We start from the raw sequence: 27,315 nt of genomic DNA, 5'->3' as shown, positions 1-27,315 counted from the left end.
AGATTAAGCTACATATTAATAGCATAAACACAGGCTTTACAGACTTTAGCTGGAATGTCACTGTTTCTGTCAACTTCCCGAACAATGACTGGATATCGGCTATTAGCAAAATACAATTTAGAATATTGTATTGCAAATTTCCAAAAATACATAAAGTTTTTTCCCCAATAACCCATAGCATAGGCTACAGAACACCCCATATATTTACAGTGCCTTGCAAAAGTATTCATACGCACTGAACCTTTTCACATTTTGACACGTTACATCCTCAAACAAAAATGTCTTTTATTAGGATTTTATGTGGCACGTAATTGTGAAGTGGAAGGAAAATGATAAATGGTGTCCAAATCTTTTTACAAGTAAATATCTGAAAAGTGTTGCATGCATTTGTGTTCAGCACCACTGAGTCAATACTTTGTAGAGCCACCTTTTGCTGCAATTACAGCTGCAAGTCTTTTGGGGTATGTCTCTACCAGCATTGCATATCTAGAGAGTGAAATTTTTGCCCATTCTTCTTTGCAAAATAACTCAGGCTCAGTCAGATTGGATGGCGAGCGTCTGTGAACAGCGATTTTCAAGTCTTGCCACAGATTCTCAATTGGATTTTGGTCTCCACTTTGACAAGGCCATTCTAACACATGAATATGCTTTGATCAAATCCACTCCATTGTAGCTCTGGCTGTATGTTAAGGTCATTGTCTTGCTGGAGGGTGAACCTCCACCCCAGTCTCAAGTCTTTTGCAGACTCTAACAGGTTTTCATCTAAGATTGCCCTGTAAACGGGATCGCAAACTGCAAACGGGATTTATTATGGCTTTCTTTCAACAATGGCTTCTTCCATAAAGACCAGGATTTGTGGAGTGCACGACTAATAGTTTCTGTCCTGTGGCCAGATTCGCCCACCTGAGCTGTGGATCTCTGCAGCTCCTGCAAAGTTACCATGGGCTTCTTGGCTGCTTCTCTGATTAATGCTTTCCTTGTATGGCCTATCAGTTTAGGTAGACAACCAAGTCTTGGTTTAAAATCTGTTTTCAAATGGCACTGTTTTCAAATCTGGACTGACCTCTTTGCAATACACAGATCCAGACAAGCATAAACACAGCAAGCAAGTGGCAAGATCTAGGGGGATATCATTGACTTTATATTAAATACTTTTCAAACTTAAATATTAACACTGATGTATGTGTTTATATATAAATTAAACAATCACCTGCTTCTTTTTTCTCTACTGCTGAACCTTCAAAGAAAGTTGTAGGAAAAAATAAAGATTGGTTTATACATCATTCATTATGCTCCTAAATGCTTCTTAAATTTGTCCTTTCCAGTTTTCCAGTAGGGAAATTTAGCCACAGATTATCCAGCAATGCAGCTGAAATGAAAGCCCATTGCTTGTCATTATGAAGAGAAAAACATTTGAACATTTTGCATTGTTTAAAGTGATCTATCTTATGTGATATGTGATACATCAGAACCTATAACAATGAAGTGAAGCATTGTCATACCATTATTTATTTATTTTTTATTCTGTTTGACTTGTCAGCAGGCTACTAATTCCTAAATATGAGTTGTAGGTTCCTAATATGAATACATACAGCCTTTTAGCAGACGCTCTTTTCCAGAGCGACTTACATTTTCATCTCATTTTATACAAATGAGCAATTAAGTGTAAAAGTCCTTGCTCAGGGGCACAGAAGTAGTAGCTTGGTGGACTTGGGATATGAACCCACAACCTAATGATTGTCAATCAAACTCCTTATCCACTAAGCTACTAAAATCCCCTGCACTGATTTTGAATAATGATCCCTTAGACTGCCATTCATTATCAATTATCAATCAATATCATTATTTACTTGAGATAAATTACTGGAATGACCTTTAAAAATGTGACTGAGTGGGAGCTGGTAAATGTGAAGTAGACAAAAGTATATTAAGGAGTGGAAAGCAGCCCATTATGTAACATACCAACTGGTCAAGCTTAACCCCAATTCACTATTAACAAAGTTAAAATGATTGAGGAACTGTACAGATTTGTGTCACGTCCCCTGAATAAGATGTTTGACTACTGCAGCTGCTACAAAAAAACACCAACATTAATTGATGATTTTATATATTGTTAGAAAACAATGGTAGAAAATGGTATGAAAATCACTATATCATGCTGAAAGTTCTTAAATTAATATTAAACACATTGATTATTGATTAATTTTATATACATAGAATATAGAAAATAAAATATAGAAAAAATGGATGCATCCTCATGAAAATCACTTCATCATACTGAAGCACTCTGACGAATTTTTTGTTCAGTTCTTAGTTTCCCATTACAGCTGGCTTCTTGAACGTTTGCAGTGTCTGTGGCAGGTGATAAGGACTCCTAAGGGACACAACTGGATCCATTTTCACTGATGCGATAAGACACTTCGTGCGGGTCCACCCACACTGTCAGCTCGCATGGAAACAAGACAAAACGTTCCTCCTTTGTAATGCCAACAGCCCGGGCAGCTTTGTTTAACAAAGGGTCCATTTTGTGGTTTATCTGCAAGCACCTGTAGCCTGACCCTCTGCAAGGGTCTTGGGGAAACCAGTGTTTCTCATAGTAATCTGAAAGAAAAGAGACAAAGCATGGTAAGAAAAGATCCTCAATACTATTTTCTATTTTCTGTCACGCTGCCCTCACCAAGCAGACTGCAGGCAGTCCTCACGCTACCGTCCAGGATCAGGCACTAGACTAAGTGAATTATGGCTATAGTAATCATCAATTTTGTTTAAAAACTTATATTTGTATATGTTATACATAGTTGTACTGTATATGGAGGTCAAGTAGCCATAAGTAATTTTATAAGTATAACTCAATGAATTTATCTCATCAATAAAAATCTGATCAAACTATCTGTAGAAATGTGAATGTCTAGAGGAAAAAACAGGCTGTAATGATTATTGAAACTCCTCGTACCAAGTAGCGTCTTCTGCAGGGAAAAGCTAAAGTGATGAAGACGATCTTCAGTAAGAAGGCCAGTCATCCTGACCAGACTGGTAACGAAGTCAGCAGCCGTAGAGACTTCTGTTTTCATGTTTTCGGCTGCTTTAATATTGATGACTCCTGTAAAAAGAGCGATGGATTAGAAACACGATAGATTCGAGCTACAGTCGGGAAATCCGTCTGTTACTTTTCAGGATGAAAGTTACCTGAAGAAATGTCTTGTTAGGCGACTTGTATTCAGAGAGCAGATTTTATCAAGTGCGCGCAAAGTTTCTGCTTTTTGTAAATAAACATTCTGGTTGTCTCAGTGCAAAGAGTTCAAACGTCAACAAACTAGATTCGTCTCTTGAAGACTCTCATGACGTAGCCAGTGTTTACATTTAAATCAACATTTAAAACTAATGAAGTATAAACCGAGTAAAACTACAAAGCCACATACATGAACAAAAATCACACATTTTTCTAAGTATTGTACATTTTCCTCTCTATTTCCGTCTCCCAGCCTGACGTGTGTTTAAGTCTGAGGTAAAAGTGGTTCAGCTCTCACTCTGTGTAGCATAAATCCCTTCAGACTGCTATAGAGTGAATGATCACATCCCCTGTTCTTTGTTACAGACGGGAAGAAAAGTCACAATACATATTAAACGCTATACAATTAGATTGTCGTGTCGGACCGTGCGCTGGTGTAGTCTACGTGATACGCAGGTATACGCCGTATACCCACTAGGAAAGGCCAAGAATTTCCGTATACCCACTTAAAAAGCGTGAGGATACGTAACAATATCGTTTTGTGACAGAACTTTCATTCATAATTTCACCCCGTCTGTATTGTGAACACAGACTGTGGTTGCGATTGCGCATCACTTTTGGATTATTGGGGCTTTTGTGGCCTGTGACCTGATCTGACGTCACCGCTACCAAGGAGGAAAATTAGTTGCTTGGCGGTGTTATTGGCGCAAATTTGAAATTAACTAACGAATGTAAAAGAAGATATGAAACGAAAGCAGACTCAAACTACACTCTGAGTGTTTTCGGAAGCCTACACCTAAAGCTACATCCGCTTCGGGTGACATTTCACCCACAGCCCGAGTACAAATATATTTGGAAAGCTTTGTAAACTACCAGTTCATTCAGTTCATAATATTCTGCAATGAGTGTTGGTGATAGAACTGAACAAATGTTTATTGTTCACTCTTAAATGTACATTGAAAATTGACAGCTGATAAAACCTGTGCTCCAGGTCCCATATTCATATAACATTTAAGGCTAAATTTCCTTCACCCTCACCAATTTGTTCCAAAACTGTATGAGTTTCTTTCTTCTGTTTAACACAAAATATGATATTTTGAAAAATGTTGGTAATCAGACAGTTGGCAGCACCCATTGACTTTCATAGTCTATATTTTTTCCTACGGTGAAAGTCAATGGGTGCTGCCAACTGTCTGATTACACTAAGCCTTAAATGTTATATGAATATGGGACCTGGAGCACAGGTTTTATCAGCTGAATGTCTTTTGTTGTTTATAATAAATTGGAATGTTGATAACACATAAGCAGTCTTTAATAATGCTCTAAATTACATATAGATGCATATTTTATGCATTAGTGAGTGTGGTGGTGCCTATGGGGTGTCGCTCTAGGATGGGTGCGGAGGGGGGGGGGGGATCACAGTATACTCACTACAAAAAAATTAGACTATACCACAGGGACCGTGTATTATAAAGAGAAAAAGACAAAATATTTCTGATCTAAACTCCTATAGATATGTGTATATTCACAAATCTAGTGCATTAGGGAAGCATATTGTCTGCTATGATGTATTAAGTATAAAATGCACAACAACAAAGTGTCTAATTGACGTTTCTAGCGAAACCTTGTTTTATTTATTGCTGGAGCCATTTCTTTGGCCATGCAATTATTGGCCTCCGAGTGGCAGCAGATTCAAGGTGATAAGAACTCACTCACTCACTCACTCATTTTCTACCGCTTATCCGACTACCTCGGATCACGGGGAGCTTGTGCCTATCTCAGGCGTCATCGGGCATCAAGGCAGGATACACCCTGGACGGAGTGCCAACCCATCGCAGGGCGCACACACACTCTCATTCACTCAATCACACGCTACGGACAATTTTTCCAGAGATGTTAATCAACCTACCTAACAGCACCTTTCAAACTCAGCTTTAACAACAAATGACACTGAAAAATCGTTCTCAGAAATATCTTCAAAACATAAACAATTAAGGAATTTCATCCTTTTTTATTTCTCCTTGTGAGATATACATAAAAAAGTACAAAGACAATTCTGTACCAGAATAAATATTGGCTTCAATTTTCACCACCAGCTTGTGTTTTTAAAAACCATATAGTGTGTTAGTTGTCATACAGTGAACATTTATTAAAACGTCTTGCCAAATGGTTTAACGTTTTAGACTCTTGTTATTCTGTTTATGAACCAATTTCCGTAACGCAAAACTGACAACAATAATTAGCTATGCTAAACTAGCCGTCTAGCTAATCTTGCTAACATTCCTAATCGGCTTGACTTTAATATACTCTAAGTAAACTTTAAGAACAAGTTAAAATTATTATTTAATACATTTAAATACACTTGTAATCGAGTCTGTTGACCCTGATACTATCATTATTGACTGTAGTGTTGTAACTTTATGTCCGCTAACTTTAGCATAATGATCGTGTATGTACATTGATAGCCTAATATCGATTAGCCGATCAGGTCGCGTTTCTCTAAACCACATAAAACCAGATTCCTCATCGCGTTTTCGCATGTTTAGTGATATATAAAAGCGCTTTAAACACTTGATACTTAAGCGAAGCAAAGAGAAAAGTCGTACAGTCCACTCCATCCGGGCTCGGGATCCACATCCTGGTGCTGCGTCGCGTCTCCTCCGAAGTTCATCATCGCTGCAGGTGTAGAGTCGGTGTAGAGATGAAAATACAGGCGGAGAATAAGCAAAATATCGGTGTAGAAATATTGCAGTCTTGCGAGCTTCACCACCGCGACACTTGTGATTTAAAAAGTGATTTAAACATAAACAAATGTCATTACCAGGTCGACGTGTCATGTGACACCAAAAAAGCGCCCAGTGAGCAGAGGATTCGGGAAAAGTCTTACTGATGGTTTCTATAATATATAAATGATTAAGGTGATATGATTTATATGATTAAGGTGAATAAATTGCATATATTATACAGTCATTTGTCAAAATAAGGACATCCCATAATTTATGGGATTTTTGGGCCATAAAAGTTGTCATAAACTAATGTCTAGAGTAAATAAAGTATTTTTGAATTCTAGGTTTGAAGCTGAAATCCTACATTATGTTGGTGACATTATCATGAGATCAGTAATAAAAAGTCTGCAAGACCCATTTTAATTGCACATTTATTTTTTGCACAAATTCACCATTACATTACCAGGAAATGCAGTATAATAGACAACAGACCATCTTAAAAGAGTGATGAGTAATATTGTTTTTATGTCACAACTCATGTCTCATCATACATTATTCATTACCAACAGTATAATTATCTTTCTTTAAATTAGAAAAAACAGCACGGCACTTCTATAATAAATACATTGAGACTTTATGCGTAATTATTATTCAGTTGACTTTTTTTCATATGACTTTGAATTAGATTTATTTACAGCATTAGATTTTTTATATAGTCTATAATATATATTCCCACATTTCTAGTTCATCTTGTTCAATATCCAAAACATAAAGAGTGCTGACATTTTTAGATATGAAATAAACACTAATTTGATTCCCAACTGTGACCTAAATTCGTCTGTCATTCAAGTATAGGCAATAGATTTTATATCTTGGAAAGTAAGCTATAGTCAGTATAATGTCTTCATTAGTCTGCAATAAATCTACATGCAATGTTGACCTGATGTTTCTGAGCTTACATTTTAACACTGCGTAAAACACATCCATGTCCATTTTCTGTAAGACTCTTTTCACTGGAATCAGTCTGGCTTTTCTCTTGAATCTCAACTTCACAGCCTGCTTGCCTCTCATCTTATTTTGTGGGGCAATAGGTCACACTTTTGCCCTTTTCAGCGCAATGAAAGTGAAAGTGACATGACATACGCTAAGTACAGTGGCCCATACTCAGAATTTGTTCTCTGCATTTAACCCATCCGAAGTGCACACACACACAGCAGTGAACACACACACACCGTGAACACACACCCGGAGCAGTGAGCAGCCATTTTTATGCTGCGGCGCCCGGGGAGCAGTTACTGGGGGTACCTTGCTCAAGGGCACCTCAGTCGTGGCCGGCCCAAGACTCGAACCCACAACCTTTGGGTTACGAATCAGACTCTCTAACCATTAGGCCACGAACATACATATAGACACAAAAATGCACACATAAAATGTCCACTAACACACGCACCCAAAACACACACTCACACACCACACACACACACACACACACACAAATTGGGCATTGCATCTCATTAGGCCTCCAAAAAAAAAAGCTACACATTTGTAAATATTTCACACTTTTGAAATGCCTTTGCCAAGCGGAGGGCAAAATATGATCTGCCGAAACACACGCACACACACACACACAGTGGCCTATCCCAGTGAGGAGCCCATCCCTTCTAGGTCTAAGGGTCCCATCCCCTCTTAGAAGTCCATCCCCTTTGAGGATTCCACCCCCTTCCCAGAGTCCACGCCGTTCTACAATTCCTCTGCCCCGACCTCAGTATCATGTCAGCATAGAAGACATAGTGCCTGGTCAGCCTTAAGCTCGTGCCATCCAGTGGCACGGCAGGGCAGGAGGAGGAGGGACGAAGAGGACATCGATCAAGAAGCCCCTCCTAGTAGAAGGTGGCACGTGGATCCTGATGGGGAGGTGGATTTTATCAGTAGGCCCATCCAAATTTCTGCTAGAATGATTTCTGCGTTAATGATAGAGCTGTAAATTTAGTTCATTGTCTTCACCTCATATTTATCACCTCATATTCGTCACAAGAGGTATGATGTATGCAATATTGTATATATTATCTTGTGCTCTTTTAGATATGTAAATATGTATATATTATTTTATATTATTAGGATTTTAAGATTGAATTTAAGAAGTAAATGTAGTGCACCCTTTCAGCATTACCTACAACATTAATGTACAGTTTGTTAATGTATTTATACCACAGCACTTTGCCAATTGTAGCATTACTCTGTGATTAATTATTCTGGAAATTATAAATATGAACAATAAAATTAACCTTCATTAAACTGCAGCTGGAACTGCCAATGCTACCAAAATAATACTAATAAAATAGTCCTGAAATATTTAAAAATAAAGCACAATTTATTCCAATGATATTTAAGCATTGGTTTTGGTATAAATTTATTCATATCTGTACTAAGCTTACAGTTTCTAAATAGCTTTTTAAATAATCAATAAATTATATTTTTTTTGTTCAACACTCGTGTCTCAGGTGTCTCTTTCTTGTAAAACATCATAAGCAGTTTTCATTGGTTTCAACTATAATTACACTGTAGAAAATGTCCATCAGCTGAAACCCCGATGTTCAGAAGTAATTACAGTGTTTTCCACTAACAAACAAATATATTTCTGCCAGCAGTCTGAACCTGTTAGATCTGTATAATTAACAATCTGGTGGTGTTGTAATGACACATAAACTGATAACAAGTGAATCTCAAGATGCAATTTTACTAGTACATGTTAAGTTTATTCTCACAAGTGTTTACAGCATGTTGGTCAACTATTTAATTTACAGATGAGACCTTGGAGCTAACGCACCATGAGGAAGTAATTTCTAAGGTCTTCTATGTTTCATGCTAAGTTCTATATCAGCTCGGAATATAGAAGAAATGCTATCAGAGGGATGCTGTGGTCAGACAGAAAGAAGGGTTTTATGTACCAGGTATATACCAGGTTTAATAATTAAACACAACACTTTTTGCATGGTGCTCCATTTATGTTAATATCTTTTTGGAAAAAACACAGTAATTTACAAGTCAACAGCCAAAAACTTTACATTTACTTTTATAGTTACTGTTAAATATGTGATACTGTTACATATGTGACATTACTGTACATTGAACATCATTTGTTCATTGTTTTTTGGTAAAAAGCTGGGAGCTGTGGCTGCCTGAGATTTACTTTAAAACAGTATTGCTGTACTCTATATCAGTATAAATATATGTGTGGAGGAGAGAACATGTGTGTGTGTGTGTGTGTGTGTGTGTGTGTGTGTGTGTGTGTGTGTGTGTGTGTGTGTGTGTGTGTGTGTGTGTGTGTGTGTGCATGTGTGTGCACCTGTGTGGGTGTTAAGGATATAACAATTATAATACAAATCAAGATTAAAATGAAGATGTCCATGCTGAGAGAATGAGGAGTCTTTGCTGATTCATTGATAGAGGTAAGTGTTAACACGTTCTTAACATCTGGTCTCACCAATCTGAAGGAAGGAGTACACACACACACACACACACACACACACACACACACACACACACACACACACACACACACACACACACACACACACACACACACACATGCATCTGCATGGCTTTACTCCATCCCCCAACCAGCCAGTTCAGCTCTATCTTATATTTCTTCTATTTTTTCCTTATACTATCAGCACCTGACTCCGGTCCCTGAGGCTGATCACTGTGCCTTCACACACACCAGGCTTTAGAGATACATGTTGGTATAGTGGACAGGGCCGTCCCTAGTGGGGTGAAAAGTGGTGACAATTACAGGGGCCCCCACTCCCCAGGGGGCCCCACAAAATACAGCAGCTATACATTATTAAATTATTATATAATTGTTAGACTATTATTTATACTATATAAAATTTGATTTGATATATAGGCCCCTGTTCTGTGAATAATTCTAATATTAATAATAGTCGTATTCCACAGATCTTAATGAAAACCACAGAAATATACAATTTGATATAAGTGATGTAAAAGGTCATGAAGGGTTAATGATCAAACCGATATACATATAATAATCATTCGGATCATTTTCATAGTTGTTTCAAAGTTCATTACTGATTGAAATTTGTTTGTTTGCTCTTTTGTTTGTTTTCATCTATAATGTTATATTTGAATATTTTGCTTTAACTGATATTCAGTAAAAACCTTTATTTACATTTATTTGTTATCTGTTTTGTTATATTTGAAGAAACCCCTATTACATTACATGTGGGCCTCCATGCTCATATATTGTACAATAAATTATATTAGTGGAGGGGTGTGGGGGCCACATCAATTTTTTTTCAGGGGGCCCGAATCCTTTAGCTACGGCCCTGATAGTGGATGCTGCCACTGCGAGTAAGAAACCGACTTCACCTGTCGTTATTGCGCATGCGCGGCTGCAACACCTGCATTCGCCGTAGCGACGCCCTTTGACTGATATAAAGAGCTGAGCCTGTAAAACGGCAGCGCTAAGACCCAGTGAATTCACCTCACGCGTGCAAGGATGTCGGTGTTCTCGTGTGCTCCTCTAGTCCAAGCGTTTAGTTCACAAAGCTCCAGTCGCACTTGTCAGCACTTGAGTATCAGAGTGCAAAACCAGACACGGCTGCGAACCGGGTGGGAACTGGGAAGACGGTATATAAGCAAAGTGCACTCGCCGAGCAGAGGCAGGGAATCAGGTCTGAATGTGCAGAAGAGACAAGCACGAGTTACTGTGAAATATAACAGAAAGGAGCTGCAGAGGCGTCTGGGTGTAGAGAAGTGGATAGACTCGGGGTTAGACGAACTCTACTTGGGACGGGTGAGTACTGCTTGCTTAAGAACTCCATTGCAAGCATTTAAAATGGGTTTGTTTGAACCTGATTGAGTTCATGGGCAAATTCTAGGAAGGGTGGTGACCTGTCAATAACGTGGTCTGAGTGATGAACATCAGCCTGAACTGGATATGATTTTATATCTCAACTCAATTACATACATTACAGCACTGTCCGAAATTGTTTAGCTAAAATTCCTTAAACCGTTTCCCATTCAATTTCAATGGTGGTGCTAAACCACTACGGCTGCGATATATTTTCGGCCGCTGACTCTCTTGTGGCGCTGTTTCCGCCATCTGCGCGTGCGCCGTGAGATTACGTGCACTGCTCGACTCCCGTTCGTTTCACACAGCAGTATCGGCTCGTCGATCACAGGTAAGTTGCCTTAAAATGACTCGTTTGTGTTTTATAGGTAATGCTCAGCTCCTATTAGCTTCTCTGCGAACATTTTTTTCTTGTTATTGTTCTTGGACACATCGTCTGTGGTTTATTCAGTATTCATATTAATTCAATATTAATTATAAATCAATATTAATTCTGAAATCAGGTTTGCAGGGTAATTACCTACTAAACGATGAATGAACGTGTCCATTCTTTTTTCTGATTTTTTTTTGTAGTGTCTATATGTTTACATGTATTACAATAATTTTAAATTACTTTATTTTTGTCCTTTTGGAGTGTTTGTTTGATGATAGCGTGATTTAATTATTAATGAGCAATTATAAACAAACAGTGTATAATGTTTTATAGAGATTATTGTAAGGTTTTGTTTTAAACAGACATGCTAATATCTAACATTTACTACTCTTTCTGTATTACAAAAAATCTGTGTTTTTCTCAGGGTGCATTAAGGTCGTGTTCCGTAAGGGACCACTCAGATGTCTCCTTCGGGAGCTGACCAAAGAGGCCAGGGTGATCAAAGATAACCCAGCTCTTCAGGACAAGTCGGCACCAAAGAAGGAGGAGCTCGTCAGGCAAAACGCTCTTGCTGTGGTCCGTCAGAGAATAGGGGATACCTCTGACAAAACAAGTACAAGGCAAAATCTTTCCGATGGCTTCTTGAAAATGACACAGGTTACACCATCTACCTACTAAAGAACCTTCAGCAGGAAGAGGCCATGGGGGTCTTTACGGCAGAAGGACCCAGCGAGAGCAGTCTGTTATCCTTTTCTAATTATGCCCGCAGTTTTAACGAAATTCAGTCTCTTCCCAGTTATTTGTCCCTAAATCCAAGTGCACCAGCAGCCTCGTCGGAGGGTGACCAGCTGGTTGGTTTCGGTGCTCATGTATGTGGAAAGATTTGGAACAACAGGGCTGATGGTTATGCATCCTTTATATTGGGGGCAACTTATGTCCCAGAAACACGGATGTACAAGCTGCAGCAATACCTGTGAAATCAGATGCAGACTGCCCATGGTTGCCTCAAGTACAGCGTCTAAGCCAACAGGTCAGTTGTTTATTTTTGCTTCTGTGAAGGAATTGTTTGCCATTGTGTCCACTAGTATGAATAACATCATAGCTTGTTTTACAGGCACACTATACTTTTAATTAATATAGTATAATTAATTAATATATAATATCAATACGATATAATTTATGAAATCCAAATACACTGAAAATGTTGTCTTTTACCAACAGAAATGGATGATGACGGGTTATGGAGTGCGCTGCTGAACTTCTCCCCCTCCAAGCTACTGTACAGTTGAGTGATCTAATTGAAGTGCTCATGTTCACTACAAACACTTCATGTATTGATTATTGGTTTTTATCGCAGAGGTATTTTAGAACATACAAAGTGGCAAATATATACTGGACGTGGCAAATTGGTAAGAGTCACACATTTAGATTTACCATCTGAAATTATTTGACCAACTTTTCCAAGGACATGGCTACATGGGATGCTGCTGGGAGGCCGGTGCCACTCTAATCCTTACAACCCCAAGTCTGATCTTAACTCTGAAAGCTCTGTTACTTTACTACTACATATTTAATGGATTATATGTATCTCATCCATGTTGTGTGACAGCAGAGTGTCAGCAAGAATCAAAGGAAAGGTGTACAAGACTGTACTGAGACCAGCTTTGTTGTATGGGTTAGAGACTGTAGCAGTGAGGAAAAGACACAAGGTAGAGATGACAGTAGCAGACATGAGGATGTTGAGGTTCTCTTTAGGAGTGACGAGGATGGACAGTATTAGGAACGAGCACATCAGAGGGACAGCTCAGGTTGGCTGTTTTGGGGACAACATCAGAGACGCTAGATTGAGATGGTTTGAATAATGTGCAGAGGAGGGAGATGGTTATATTGGTAGACGGATGTTGGAGATATAGCTGCCAGGTAAGAGGTCAAGAGGAAGGCAAAGAGGAGATGTGTTAAATGAGGACATGAAGGTAACTGGTGCAAAAGTAGAGGATGCAGAGGATAGAGTTAGGTGGAAACAGTTTATTCGCTGTCACAACCCCTAACGCGAAAAGCCAAAAGCAGAGGAAGATTTAGCTACTTCATCTTTAGTTGGTTGGCTCAGATATATCCTGGATGGGTAATTTATTACAGTCAGTCTATAAGCTAGTTTAACTTGGGGAGTTTTAAATAAACCAGTTAAACTGGAGAAACCCCACAGAAGCACTAGGAGAACACACATCTGTACACAGACAGTAATCAACTTTCAGGATAGGGCCAGGAATTCTGAGGGGACAAGATAAGTTCAAAATCAGGCCAGTATGTTGCACTAAATTATCTTCCCACTAACCCATTGCCATTCCATATTCAAAACCTACTTGTTAATTGTTTTTTCAAACTTACACCCTACTTGCATTGCATTTGTTTCTTCGTTTGTCTCAATTATGTCTCTGGCTCTCTCCTCAGCTTTGCTCCTGTGTGGATTTGCTATGTATATAGACACTGTACAGCTGCATGCCTGTGGTGATCAACATGTCCAGTGCAACAGCAGTCAACCTCTCTCCTCACGGCTGATCTCTTCAGCCTCTTCTGTGGCCTTTTCCTTTTCCAGTACACTGTGAGTATTAACAATACCACCATGTGCATATGCAAAGACACTCAAGCATTGCAGAACACATTGCGATGGCTTTGAAATTGACTTATTATAAATTGTAATCTTATGCACTCTGCTCTACTCGAACAGTCTTAGATATCTTATTGCTGGGTCACAGTTACTTACTAACTGTTGATGACTTTGTTAACGTACTGTATAATCTTGCTTTTGGATGTTCATTTGATCATTTTTAAAATGACCAGACTTACTAGTCTAACTTTTCAACATGAAGTCACATGGAGTGATGTAGTTCTTTCTAATCAGTTCTCAGGGCTTTACATTGTGTCTTTAATGGTGATCATTCTGGGTTTCATAATGTTTAATATTGTCCTTGCACGAAACCAAATTCCTGAACCAGCATCTGAGGAGGAAGGACATAACAACCAGGCTGCTGAGACCAATGATGAGAGGCAAGCGGGCTGTGAAGTTGAGAATCAAGAGAAAAGCCAGACTGATTCCAGTGGAAATAGTCTAAAGTGATCTATCTTTTGTGCTATTGTCATACCATTATTTATTTATTTTTTATCCTGTTTGACTTATCAGCAGGCTATTAATGCCTAAATATGAGTTGTAGGTTCCTAATATGAATACATACAGCCTTATAGCAGATGCTCTTTTCCAGAGCGACTTACATTTTTATTTCATTTTATACAAATGAGCAATTAAGTGTTAAAGGCCTTGCTCAGGGGCATAGAAGTGGCACAGTAGCTTGGTGGACTTGGGATATGAACCCACAACCTTAACCCCAATTCACTATTAACAAAGTTAAAATGATTGGGGAACTGTACAGATTTGTCACATCCCCTGAATAAGATATTTGACTACTGCAGCTGCTACCAAAAAAAAACACCAACACATGAATTGATTATATATTGTTAGGGAAAAAATGGTAGAAAATGGTATGAAAATCACTTCATCATACTAAAAGTTCTTAAATTAACATTAAACACATTAATTGATTTGATTTTATATATTATTAGGAAAAAAAATGGTAGCATCCACATGGAAATCGCTTCATCATACTGAAGCACTCAGTCGAATTTTTTGTTCAGTTCTTAGTTTTCCATTACAGCTGGCTTCTTGACCTTTTGCAGTGTCTATGGCAGGTGATAAGGACTCATAAAGGACACAACTGGATCCATTTTCACCGATGTGATAAGACACTTCGTGCGGGTCCACCCACCCACACTCTTAGCTCGCATGGAAGCCAGACAAAAAGTTCCTCCTTTGTAATGCCAACAGCCCGGGCAGCTTTGTTTATCAAAGGGTTCATTTTGTGGTTTATCCGCAAGCACCTGTAGCCTGACCCTCTGTAAGGGTCTTGGGGAAACCAGTGTTTCTCATAGTAATCTGAAAGAAAAGAGACAAAACATGGTAAGAAAAGATCCTCAATACTATTTTCTATTTTCTGTCATGCTGCCCTCACCAAGCAGACTGCAGGCAGTCCTCACGCTACCGCCCAGGTCCAGGATCAGGCACTAGACTAAGTGAATTATGGCTATAGTAATCATCAATTTTGTTTAAAAACTTATATTTGTATATGTTATACATAGTACTTGTATATGGAGGCCTACAGCAGATTAGAAATTCCCACTTACTTTTTTGTTCTTTTTGGTTTAAATTAGTTTCCCTTTCAGATCAGGCACAATGTAGACATTTAGGAAGCCAAATAACCATAAGTAATTTTATAAGTATAACTCAGTGCATTTATCTCATCAATTAAAGTCTGATCAAACTATCTGTAGAAATGTGAATGTCTAGAGGAAAAAGCAGGCTGTAATGATTATTGAAACTCCTCGTACCAAGTAGCGTCTTCTGCAGGGAAAAGCTAAACTGATGAACGCGATCTTCAGTAAGAAGGCCAGTCATCCTGACCAGACTGGTAACGAAATCAGCAGCCGTAGAGACTTCTGTTTTCATGTTTTCGGCTGCTTTAATATTGATGACTCCTGTAAAAAGAGCGATGGATTAGAAACACGACGGATTCGAGCTACAGTCGGGAAATCCGTCTGTTACTTTTCAGGATGAAAGTGTTACCTGAAGAAATGTCTTGTTAGGCGACTTGTATTCAGACAGCAGTGAGTATACACTAATTTCCAGCTCTGCGGTTTTATCAAGTGCGCGCAAAGTTTCTGCTTTTTGTAAATAAATATTCTGGTTGTCTCAGTGCAAAGAGTTCAAACGTCAACAAACTAGATTCGTCTTTAGTCTTGAAGACTCTCATGACGTACCCAGTGTTTACATTTAAAACTAATGAAGTATAAACCGAGTAAAACTACAAAGCCACGTACATGAACAAAAATCACACGTTGTTCTAAGTATTGTATATTTTCCTCTCTATTTCCGTCTCCCAGCCTGACGTGTGTTTAAAGCCCTATTCGGACGGGATTAGTTTTACGTGGGAGTAAAGTAATTATTACCAGAGCTTCTCGGTGATTTTAGTCCCGTCCGAATGTGCCATCCCGGTAATCATTATGGACAATGTCAGTAAAGATTACGGCGACTTTTACCTTCTGTAAAAAGGTCCTGAAAAATTACCTCAGGTAATACTGATCCCGTCCGAATCGACCCGCTGTAAATATGTACGCTAAAATTCCGTCATTTCCTGTTTAAAAGTAGTCTTTGGCGCGTTTTGCAAGCATGGAGGCGCTTGAAACAGGAAGCAACGTCATACGCACATGACGACAAAGTAGTTACTGTGGTGCGTAAAGCGAGTTACCCCTCCCACTTCTGCTAGTTTTACTGAGATGTCTTGTCCCGTCCGAATTGGCCATTTAATATTACAGACGTCCTGAGGTAAAATTGCATTACTCCACGTCCCCACGTAAAACTAGTCCCGTCCGAATAGGGCTTTTGTCTGAGGTAAAAGTGGTTCAGTTCTCACTCTGTGAGTAGCAAAAAGATTTCCTCATTTCTGATCTAAACTCCTATAGATATGCGTATATTCACAAATCTAGTGCATTAGGGAAGCATGTTGTCTGTTATGATGTATTAAGTATAAAATGCACAACAACAAAGTGTCTAATTGACGAAATGCTCCTCCCTCTCTGTGTCTGAAGCATTTAAAGCGTGGATCCTTTATCATTTAACAGCAATATCGCAACATGTCGTTACTTTTTTAACCTCGTACACTGCTATTTGCTAAAAAACAGAATGAGGTTGTGGGAGACGAAGAAGAGAGAAAACAGTTTTGAATGAACAAAATAGATTTGAATGAACAAAGTGAAGTTGTAGGATAGTGAGATCTGTATACCAGTGTAACACTGCATCCTGTAGCATGTAGCCTATAAATGCAGCTATATAACACTTAACTCCAGTCATTTCAACTGCCTATATTTCCTATAACCACACTGGGACATAGGAAATATAACTTTTGGTTTAAAATATGAAAGATTAAAAGTTTAAGATGAAAATAAGAAGGATGCCAGTTTCACCAGAAGCACCTTTCCCCTGAATTTACAAGTAAGTGTGAGCTAATCAACATGGAATAAAGTGTGGCTTGTTCAGGGTCTGTTTCCAATAGTTGAGTAAAAATACACAGAGAATTTGGCCATATATTGTGTAAAACTTCACTTAAACAATATTAATTTCTTGTCTATAGGAATGTTTATAAAGGTAATATTGCAGTCATGTGCTTATACTGCAGATCATCATGCATGTCATTAGTCATATATAATACATTTTTGTGTACTTGTGCTTGTTTAGTATTGCTAAAATATACACAATCAATTACAATAAACTGTCCTGCTTAATATTGTGTAGGTTTTCTTTCCAGAAACATCCTAGAAGATTTTCTAGACATTCTTATTGTAAAATGTCAACGAAGAGAACTGACTGTTTAGTTTCTGCCTAATATGTCCCACCCTTTGACAGGTGCTATTGCAAGGAGATGATCAATACTATTCACTTCACCTGGCAGTAGTTTAAATGTTATGGCTGATTATTTTATCTTTTTTAGATATGATTTTAATGTTACTGAATCCCTGAGTCTCCATTGATCTAACTGGGACTCTCAAAACAGCAGGGCTAGTGTGTACAAATGTGTACATGATAATTTTGTTTCAGTGTAGCCAGTTAACCTACTGATATGTTTTTTAGATATGTGAAAAAACCTTAGAACCTGTAGAAAGAATGGATCTTACACCATGCAGTATAATCATGAGACTTTTTTGGTGCTTGTTTCAGGTTAACTTTCCCTTCCACTGTACCGTCAAGCATAAGGCAAATGATTCATCTTTGTTTTCTAGTTAAGACTCTTGTGGACGTTTTGAGACAATAGCACACTGGTAGGCATGAGCAAGAGTAAAAGTGTTCACAATTTATTTGTGCTGTTACACAACAGGATGACTACTCGTGTAACATGAGAGAGGAGGGGCACAGAGAATTCATTACATTGAATTTTTATGAACATGCTTCAAACACAGCAAACTGAAGGAAGGAAAACACTCAATCATTGGCAGGATGCACAACTCCTAATCATCTCCTTATCAGGATAATTTTACCCTTACCCAGGTTTGCCTAGAGTCATTTATGAGCCAGCTTTTCTCCAGCTTATTCTGTCTCTCTAATATTTTATACAAATAATCTCTGGTAATAATGATTTTTAGTCACAACCAACTTCTAGTCCTGCACACAGAAGGTCAGAACTTCACAAACAGCTTCTTAGTAAAAAAAAAAAAAATCCATCACAATTCCCTCCTTCTGTCCCTGGGACAATACACAACATTTTCATTATCATTAATGATTACCAAAAAATGTAAGAGATTGGAGACATAAAATGCTAGATAACAGTACACATAATTGATCAAGAATACAAGTGTATCAGTGTAATCTATCATTCTCTTTTGCGGGGTTACAATGAACACTATAAAATTTCTAACCCTTTTGTAAGTAAGTGTTTTTTCAACTTGAGAATCATTGGCTTTGGCTCCTGTTCTGTATAGAACATGTAAAAACATCTAGAACGTCCATTCACCTACACACACATTTTATGTATGAGGTAATAAAAGTGGACATTATATGTGAAATCAAGTAAACATGGTAAAAATTAAATAAACATTTTACTTCTCCCAAATTCACTTGGTTTGTGATATTACAGAAACTGTTAAGTTTGCAACATTTCAAGCTCCAGTCTGCTTCTATGTATATTCCACATAGTTTTATTCTCTTTTTAGTTTGTGAAACTACAAAATGTTTTTAGAACCTGCACAATATGTTTAAAGCGTTATATATTGTTTCTCTATCTCTCTCTCTTTTCTCACACACACTCTCTCTCTCTCTCTCTCTCTCTCTCTCTCTCTCTCTCTCTCTCTCTCTCATGTTGTGTAGACTGGGATGAATTTGTGTTCAATGGGGTTCATTTATCATTTCTAGAAAATACTCCATGTTAAATTTTATTCTCCAATTTCTTTAGATCAAAGTCCCGAAACTTCAGTGATGGAAACCTTGTTTTATTTATTGCTGGAGCCATTTCTTTGGCCATGCAATTATTGGCCTCTGAGTGGCAGCAGATTCAAGGTGATAAAAACTTAAGGTGTGTATAGTAAAGCAAGTTATAGGAATGAGATGAGGCGTGAAGATTTTGACTTTGTTGTGTACCTTGGTACGAACATGTTTATTATGGGGGATAAGTGAATTTGAACTCTTTTAGGGTAAAGCACAGACAATGTACTAGAACAAAAAGGATTTGGATTTATTGCATGCATTAATAAACTGCTTACTGTACATTTATATTTGCTTATTCAAGATAAACATTATTTATTCCACCCATGTCTTGATTATATGTATTTTAATTACAAATATCACATTTTATCACAAAAAAAATCTAATCTATGATATAAATATAAAGATTAACCTGAACATTTGTGTCCAGTGTGAGCACCTTTAGAGCTGTCTAACCTTTTTTTTTTACGACAAATTACATATATCGTAATGTAATTTGTCGTAAAAAAAAGGTTAGACAGCTCTAAAGGTGATATTATATCGTAAAAAAAAGGTTAGATAGCTCTAAAGGTGCTCACACTGGACACAAATATAAAGATTAACCTGAACATTTGTGTCCAGTGTGAGCACCTTTAGAGCTGTCTAACCTTTTTTTTTATGACCTTTCAATTATATAGTTAAAGAAAAATAATTAGCCTACAGTTCTATGTTTCATATGGAAAGATGCCAATGTAACTGAATGTAAAGCAATCAATTTGGTACTGTATAAGACAAAAAATTCAAAAACAATGAATAAATAGAGGGCACGGTGGCTTAGTGGTTAGCACGTTTGCCTCACACCTCCAGGGTTGGGGGTTCGATTCCTGCCTCCGCCTTGTGTGTGTGGAGTTTGCATGTTCTCCCAGTGCCTCGGGGGTTTCCTCCGGGTGCTCCGGTTTCCTCCCCGGTCCAAAGACATGCATGGTAGGTTGATTGGCATCTCTGGAAAATTGTCAGTAATGTGTGATTGCATGAGTGAATGAGTGTGTGTCCTGCGATGGGTTGGCACTCCGTCCAGGGTGTATCCTGCCTCGATGCCAGATGACGCCTGGCTCCCTGTGACCCGAGAAGATCGGATAAGCGGTAGTAAATGAAAATGAATGAATGAATAATCCAATGTTGATAAGTAGAGTAATAGTTTTTTATGAAAGTGGCATGTTTCTCTCAGCATCAAATACTGTTAAAAGGTATACTATATATAATAAAAGATCAGTCACACCTCAGATTTTATCTAACAGAGAAGTACAATCTAATCTAAACAGAGATAGTCCAGTCAAGTCTCAAGAAAATTAATAAATAATTGAATAAATACATTTCACATTTGCTAATACATTTAAGACCATATCGTACATGAAAGGATCATGGAAAAAAAAAGTTTAATGCATAAGGAATTCATGTTAAATCAATCATTTTGCCTCATATTTCTATGGTATGTACAGTACTGTTCATCCACTGGGGGCTGAATACAAATGCACACCACACTTTTCAGATATTTATTTGTAAAAAAAAATTTGGACACCATTTATAATTTTCATTCCATTTCACAATTATGTGCCACTTTCTTTCGGACTATTTCATAAAATCCCAATAAAATACACTTTTCTTTGTGGTTGTTACATGTGAACAATTTTGAAAAGTTTAGTGGGTATGAATACGTTTGTAAGGCACTGTATAGTCCTACTACAAAAATGGTTTCAATTTAGCCTAAACGCCAACTATGTTAGTGTACTTATCTTATTTGGCAAAAACAGAATAACATCAGCTTTGCCAGGATTCATTCATTTGCAGGCGATTCCGCTGTTTCTCTACAACATGGCCTGCAACACTAAATGCGTTTGTTCGCATCGCTTGTTACAGGAATTGCACAAGATTTTCTGATAGCAAGCCGCTATACCCGTGGCCATCGATCTTGTTTCTCCCAGAACAAAAGCAACGACTTGTGATAGAACAACACTACAGTGCAATATTTTGCATTCATATTCTTTTCTGTCCTGGAAGTGGCTTCAAGAGCTGTTGCAGCTGTTTCTTCCGATCATTCACACAGCCTGTTTACAACAGAGACAGCAAAATACAGATTACCACAAGTCAAGTCAGTCATATATTTGGAAAAGTCACATGGAAAATTATTAATTAGAAAGAATTATGAGAAATCCAAAAGGATATTTGTCAGTGATTCATTTCAGAGTACTAATTTATAGCTATGGTGTAACATACTAATAATATTTCTTAAACTACTGTTTAGTTTCTATTAAAATAATCACCAAGATGTGTATTAGCTATTTGGTAGGTGCTCCCCAGAGCCTCCAAGCCAACATCTTCTCTGTAGACTGGTCCATCATTCCACATGAGGTCAAATCCACCAACCTGCTTTTCCCTACCAGTGAGACTGAGAGTAAAAGCATGGTTTTGAATGGCACTGGTTCTGGCAATGGTTCTGTATTGTACACATTTTAGTTAATAAAGGTGGTTGATTTAATGTTGTATAAGTATACTGCTCAAACATCTATATATCAAACCATGGAAAAAGAGGAACATGATTGCAAATGATAATGCCACCAGTTTAGATATTTTACATTTAAATAATTTTGGCACACCATACCAGCCTTCCATGTCTACAATATGCAAAGTGTCTTCTAGCAGTCTATACTTTAACTCATAATCCTCTTGACTGCTGGCAGTGAGAGAAGGGGAAGCGTTCACCTCTAACAGCCACCTGCAACAAGACAAGAATATGTTACATCTGCAAGGGAGCCTCGGATAAGTGGTAGAAAATGAGTGAGTGAGTGCAAGGGAGCCTGTTTTGTGGGTCAACTTGAAAAATATAATGTGTTTTAAAAGAACATATATTGTAAAATATATATGTGAATATATCTCAAAACACAGCTATGAATTATAGTCCTTGATCAATTTAAGCTGAATGGTGCATTCATGTGAATTTTAATAAAACATTTGAGCAAACTTACGGCTTAAGATCCTGGTCCAGCAGAATGTCATATCCATACAACTCAAAACAATGTTTGTCATTAATGATGACCTTCTGCACACTCTGTATGCTGCGGATAAAGATGTTGTCAATATCTTTGAAAAGAGCCTCCACTGCCTCTCTGCCATGTTTTGCAGTCATGTATCTTCGCAACTGTTGCATCTGCCATTTGCAACCCTGCAAAGAAAGTTAGACTTATTTATATTACTTATAGTCAGTTTTGTAATAAGGTATACTCATAAGGTACATTTACAGACTAAACCATTTTAGTACACCCTTTTCTGCTCAAGAAACAAGAAAAAATGAACAATTGTAATAGTGACAGTGTCATGTCAACTTCATCTTTGAAATCCATTACCCAATAACATAGCCATCCTACTGACATTGCCACAATGAACTATAATCCTCAGCTACACACATCACTAATTAGTTCACTGGTTAGTCTCTGGAGTTCTAATCACATACTCACTACTTAAAAGAGACATTAATGCAACATTTGAGAAACATTTGTGACATAAAGTTCAGTATTACCTATTATGACTACACAAACCCTTTTGACTATTATACACTGTTTAACTTGTTGTCCATTTCCTGGTTTTGGTATTTGAGTATGATTTTTCCCCCCCATGATATCCTGTTTGCTGATCTTCTTAACCCTTAACCCTCTGCTTGTTAATTTACTTGAAATTCCCTAACATTTTTGACTTGATAGTAAGTAGATACAAAGATTTAAATAAAGAACAATTATACTTCCATCCTATTTAAAAAAAAGGAAAAGAACCCATGTTATTTAAACATAGCATTTCATATACTCATTATATTAGAAAAGTAAAATAACATCCTAATAACAATGCAGCAATTCATACCTTCTCAGGATCATAGTCTGGAGCCGTTTTTTGTACTGCCACGTTAGTAAGATGGACATCTGATTGTAAATTAAAGTTAAAGCTGGTTCATTGATGTATTTCATACTTGTAACTTCTGTTTGCGAAATGAGCAAATTCTAAAAACAAAAGGTGCACATACAAAGGATACACTGATCACCAATACTGCTAAGGGAGAACCTGGTGTTGGAGAATCTGGCAAATCCATCTCTATACAGCCAAGCTTTGAGTGGGAGATACTGTATTGAGATGGGAAATATATCATATGGGTTTCTGTTTGGGTTTTCATACCATTTTTACATAATTCCAATACTGTCTGTGAAAAAATAAACATTAAATCACAATATGGTGTAAGTCAATTCTCTTTATCCAAACACAATTCCATAATCTCACTTACTGAAGTTACAAGAACGTAGACTCTTAGATCAAATTTCCTGCCTGTGAATAAATATGAGTTCTAATCAAAAAGTGCTGACAATGCAAATGAAGTAAAAATATAGAGAGGTCAACTGACTGACACACCATTTATGAGATATGGGTTCTCAATGTAACGTTGGGCAACGTGGCTCTCAACCTGAGCTTCATCTTTTTGTTCCTCAGTACGGATTCGGTCCTATTAATAATAGTATTATTATTTTTGTTGTTAAATTTAAAAAAAGCATTATTTCTCAACATTTCAATACATTCAGGCAGATTTCTCAACATGCCAGTACATTCAGGCATACGCTATACCTTTTTCCATTCTATAATATCCTTTAGTTTTCGAAAAAGAAAGATTCCCTTCCCCTGTGATCGGGCCGCCTGCATAGGATGATAACAGCTATTATTGCAATGTTAAAAAAAACACATAGAGAACAGTTCATGTATTTAAACAATTTAAACAAAGTATGTACTGATGCTGAATTCCAGTACTGCAGGATCTAAAACTAAAGAATTTTAAGTAAAATTCAAGTGTAGACTGTCAGCTAATTCCCACAACATTAGCCAATTGCTCATGCTGTTCTACATAACTAAGGAAAAAAATCAACATAAACTGCCCTAGTAAGTTGTTGGGTCACCATATGGCACCTAAACAGCTCTGTTGGCATGAACGCCATTCTTCTAGCACATACTTTAATATACAGTACTTTAAGCCCTGTCGATGGTGCCATTGTCATCCAGGGAAATACAATTACCATCTGGATGGAAATGTAAATAACCTCACATAATAACTGACTTTAAATCAATTTACCCTGATAGTCAATTTTCATTTAAAATCCGGTGTGCTGCTATATCTAGAAACAACAAGAACTGTGCCACTTACTTATGAGCTAGTGTAAAATGACATTTATTTTGGTGTATAAGTGTAAGGCTTTATACTTACAGGCTTCATAATCCAGACGTTACCTGGACTTCTCTTAAACTCCTCAACAAACAAATGGTATTCACTGGGTAGTTCAAAGGTACACGGAAAGAAGTCACATTTAGCTGCCTCCAGACGGCCAGCTTCACGTTCAAGCATTTTTTTATAGCGCTTTAAATTCTTCACCATCAGGTTCTTGCGTGTCAACTGTGAAGAAGAAACAACTCTAGTAGTAAACTTATCTTCCACAAATGCATTTCCACTCAGAAAACTGCAAACTGACAAAACCTTTCTAGTGTTCATAAATAGCTGTGCTGCTCTAACTAACCTCATAGTGGTTTCGAAAATGACAAATTCTAACATGCTCCTCCATGTAAGAATGGTCAAAGTTCTCTCTGAGCCACCCTACATCACACCAGTTGAAGTCCCATTCTGCATCCCTATACATTTACACAGACAACAATGAACTATATTATATAAAGATTAAAGTCAGACCACATAGCACTCAAGAATGCAGCACTCTCATTTGTTTGGCCTCAAGGAACAGGTTCACACCACTGCTTTTTAAGACTCACTCCTTGACTTCGACCCAGCCTGGTCTCTGGCGAAGAACATCCAGGATTGTGTTTGTCAGGCCACATCTGAAGCGCACACAAGTCCTCCCTTCCCTGTCAGGAGAAAGAAATTATCTAAAGTGTATTTAAGACACACACACACACACACACACACACACACACACACACACACACACACACACACACACACACACACACACACACAAACAGAACTGCCATGACAAACAAACTACACCAAAAACATAGCAACTGAAAATGCACTCTGAGAGAAAATATCACCATTATGCCAAAATGTAAGACACTGATAAACTCCCACATACTGTATGCTGGAAGAGCAAAGTGAAGTCATTCGATCACTCTGCCCAAGGCTGAATTTGTGGTATCCTGTAGTCATCTTAGGTACAACTAGTGATGCAAGCCTTAAATATTTATATTTTTAATGGGAATATTCCTGAATATTTCTGTGTAGAGTTTTGCATGTTGTCCCTGCCAGTCTCATGGTTTTGCCCCACTTTCAGTGATTTCCTGCCTGCCTGACTACACTAAATTGCACCAAGGTGTAAATGAGTCTATGAATGTATGTGTGTGCTGGATTGGCTGGGTGTATTTCAGGATACCTGAACAGGTTTCATATCCACTACAACTTTTTTTTTTTGAACTTATTTCTTTTGCATTAACCTTGTTAGCGACTATACATAGGTTTTCTTGCTTTGGCAAAAATATGTAATGTGACATTTGTGTCAATAAAGACTTATTAAACGAGAAACTTAAAAACAGATAGATAGGAATATTTTCCAATATGTAATCATAAACAGACTCACCCATCTCTTTTCTTCTGGTAACCGTGAGCACCCTTGTTTCCTGCTGCCTGCAGGGAATGAGAAGTTTGCAGGGCTCTCAAGTTTTGAAGACAGGCAAGCATGACCTCTGTGTGTATGTGTGTATGCGTGTGTGTGTGTTTGAGAGAGAGAAATAGAGATATTATGACTGGTGTTGTTTATTGTAAGTGTTTGTTGCCTTTTTGGACTCCTTTATCATTTGTAATGTTGCTCCCATTTAAAACAGTTCGGCTCAAGCCAAAAACATTTTTAGGGTCATGATTGCTTCGTGTTGAGGTTTTGTTCAAACCGACCATCGAAAATACCCTCGCTAATGAATGTTTTTTTTTTTCATTGGTTGTTGCGTTAAATCTTACCCAGATAGTGCTATTTTCTGATTGGCTATTGTGTAGCCTCTTTTATTTTTTTGATTGCTGATAAGTGTCAGGCTCGACTAAGCGGTGCGGACTGGCACCTGCGGCATATTAAATATATGATAAATAGTCCAAAAGTTTTTCTGCGTGAGAAATACGATGTGTGGCGGGAGCGCGTGACAAAAGACCGAAATGAGTGACTGTCACTCTCAATGCGTGACACTTGACAGCCCTCAGTTTGCTTTAGTAACTTTAGAAGCTATAAGTTAACCAGCCAGCTAGGCAGCACTTCAATCTAACACGTTATTCTACCGTGTATCAGTCATCAGATGAAGTTCATTCGTATTTATTTTTCCTACCTTGTTTTTCGACATTTTTGTTTCAAGTTTGTGGCTTTATGGATCTTCTACAACAATTCTTTATGTTCCTCGATTATTAGTGTCCTTTTCGTTGTCATAGCCACCACAGACCGTGGCAAATGGGGCGGGGCGAGAAGAATTAACCACGCCCATGGCATGTCCAAAGAGCTTGCGCTTGTGTGTGTGTGTGTGTGTGTGTGTGTGTGTGTGTTTGGTGAACATCATGCGACTTTATGAAGATTTAGTTGCATATTTTCAGTAGGCTATGTATGAAACCCGCCTGAAACGGTCAGCATCCGAATAAAAAGAAAGGAAAAAACCCCGGAAAAACCGGGGGCGGAAACGGTTTGTAAGATGATGTAAGATTTTATTTCTACTTCTGTATTCACGAAACATTCGCTATGTTTCCCTACATTTTTATAACTGATTTTTTGGGTGTATATCGGTATCTTGGCAACGCCGTCAATTTGACGTTTAGTAGACTCGCCATCTAGGGCCCATTATTTTCAAAATAAAAGTCTTCGTCTCGGATTCTCACCCGGATTTATCTGTTCTAAGGGACCTTTGCCCAAGTTCAGTATCTGTCTGAATCTTCATCAATCTGTCTTAAAGTATCTGATTCTGTACTTAAGTATCAAAAGTAATCTTCGGATATTTAATGTA

The 27,315-nt window shown here is 37.8% G+C and overlaps 2 protein-coding genes, 1 long non-coding RNA gene and 1 pseudogene across 5 annotated transcripts; 1 reads left to right on the top strand and 3 right to left on the bottom strand.

Moving 5' to 3' along the window:
* Positions 1 to 2,021: 2,021 nt before the first annotated feature.
* On the bottom strand, positions 2,022 to 3,091 carry LOC113641959 (protein BTG1-like). Its single transcript, XM_047807548.1, has 2 exons — positions 2,954 to 3,091; positions 2,022 to 2,601 (listed from the first exon to the last, which is right to left on the bottom strand). The coding sequence occupies exons 1-2, from the start codon at positions 3,069 to 3,071 to the stop codon at positions 2,375 to 2,377; spliced, it is 345 nt and encodes a 114-aa protein (XP_047663504.1). The 5' UTR covers positions 3,072 to 3,091; the 3' UTR covers positions 2,022 to 2,374.
* Positions 3,092 to 11,677: 8,586 nt separating this feature from the next.
* LOC113641747 lies at positions 11,678 to 13,047 on the top strand. Its single transcript, XR_007139328.1, has 3 exons — positions 11,678 to 12,231; positions 12,423 to 12,485; positions 12,559 to 13,047. It is a non-coding gene; the product is annotated as an uncharacterized LOC113641747 (long non-coding RNA).
* Positions 13,048 to 14,853: 1,806 nt separating this feature from the next.
* On the bottom strand, positions 14,854 to 16,282 carry LOC113641746 (annotated as a pseudogene).
* A 4,026-nt stretch (positions 16,283 to 20,308) lies between these two features.
* Positions 20,309 to 26,807, bottom strand: ttll9 (tubulin tyrosine ligase-like family, member 9). Of its 3 annotated transcripts, none has more exons than XM_027144711.2 (14): positions 26,653 to 26,807; positions 25,923 to 25,969; positions 25,102 to 25,194; positions 24,855 to 24,966; positions 24,548 to 24,733; positions 23,917 to 23,985; positions 23,707 to 23,797; positions 23,582 to 23,622; positions 23,336 to 23,423; positions 23,167 to 23,225; positions 22,281 to 22,477; positions 21,917 to 22,030; positions 21,579 to 21,703; positions 20,309 to 21,362 (listed from the first exon to the last, which is right to left on the bottom strand). In XM_027144711.2, exons 1-14 carry the CDS (start codon positions 26,665 to 26,667, stop codon positions 21,292 to 21,294), a joined length of 1,308 nt encoding a protein of 435 aa, XP_027000512.1. In that variant the 5' UTR covers positions 26,668 to 26,807; the 3' UTR covers positions 20,309 to 21,291. The 3 variants fall into 3 exon arrangements, with proteins under 3 accessions (XP_027000512.1, XP_027000511.1, XP_027000513.1); XM_027144710.2 differs by having other exon boundaries at positions 25,923 to 26,028; positions 26,653 to 26,785; XM_027144712.2 differs by having other exon boundaries at positions 25,102 to 25,215; positions 26,653 to 26,763.
* Between the last annotated feature and the right edge of the window lie 508 nt (positions 26,808 to 27,315).

Source organism: Tachysurus fulvidraco, chromosome 23 (genome assembly GCF_022655615.1).
Source record: "Tachysurus fulvidraco isolate hzauxx_2018 chromosome 23, HZAU_PFXX_2.0, whole genome shotgun sequence".
NCBI classification, from domain to species: Eukaryota; Metazoa; Chordata; class Actinopteri; order Siluriformes; family Bagridae; genus Tachysurus; species Tachysurus fulvidraco.
Note: the sequence above shows the minus strand (reverse complement) of the source record. Positions and strands in the feature narration are given on the sequence as shown.

What these genes read in the sequence shown, in the direction of transcription:
- LOC113641959 (XM_047807548.1), bottom strand. Translation starts at nt 3,071, where the DNA reads ATGAAAACAGAAGTCTCTACGGCTGCTGACTTCGTTACCAGTCTGGTC. An exon ending in CCTGCAGAAGACGCTACTTG is followed by an intron (nt 2,602 to 2,953) that starts GTACGAGGAGTT and finishes CTTTTCTTTCAG; the next exon opens with ATTACTATGAGAAACACTGG.
- ttll9 (XM_027144710.2), bottom strand. Translation starts at nt 26,023, where the DNA reads ATGCTTGCCTGTCTTCAAAACTTGAGAGCCCTGCAAACTTCTCATTCC. An exon ending in TAGCAGTATTGGTGATCAGT is followed by an intron (nt 23,226 to 23,335) that starts GTATCCTTTGTA and finishes ATTTACAATCAG; the next exon opens with ATGTCCATCTTACTAACGTG. An exon ending in ATTGTAGACATGGAAGGCTG is followed by an intron (nt 21,704 to 21,916) that starts GTATGGTGTGCC and finishes TTTTACTCTCAG; the next exon opens with TCTCACTGGTAGGGAAAAGC.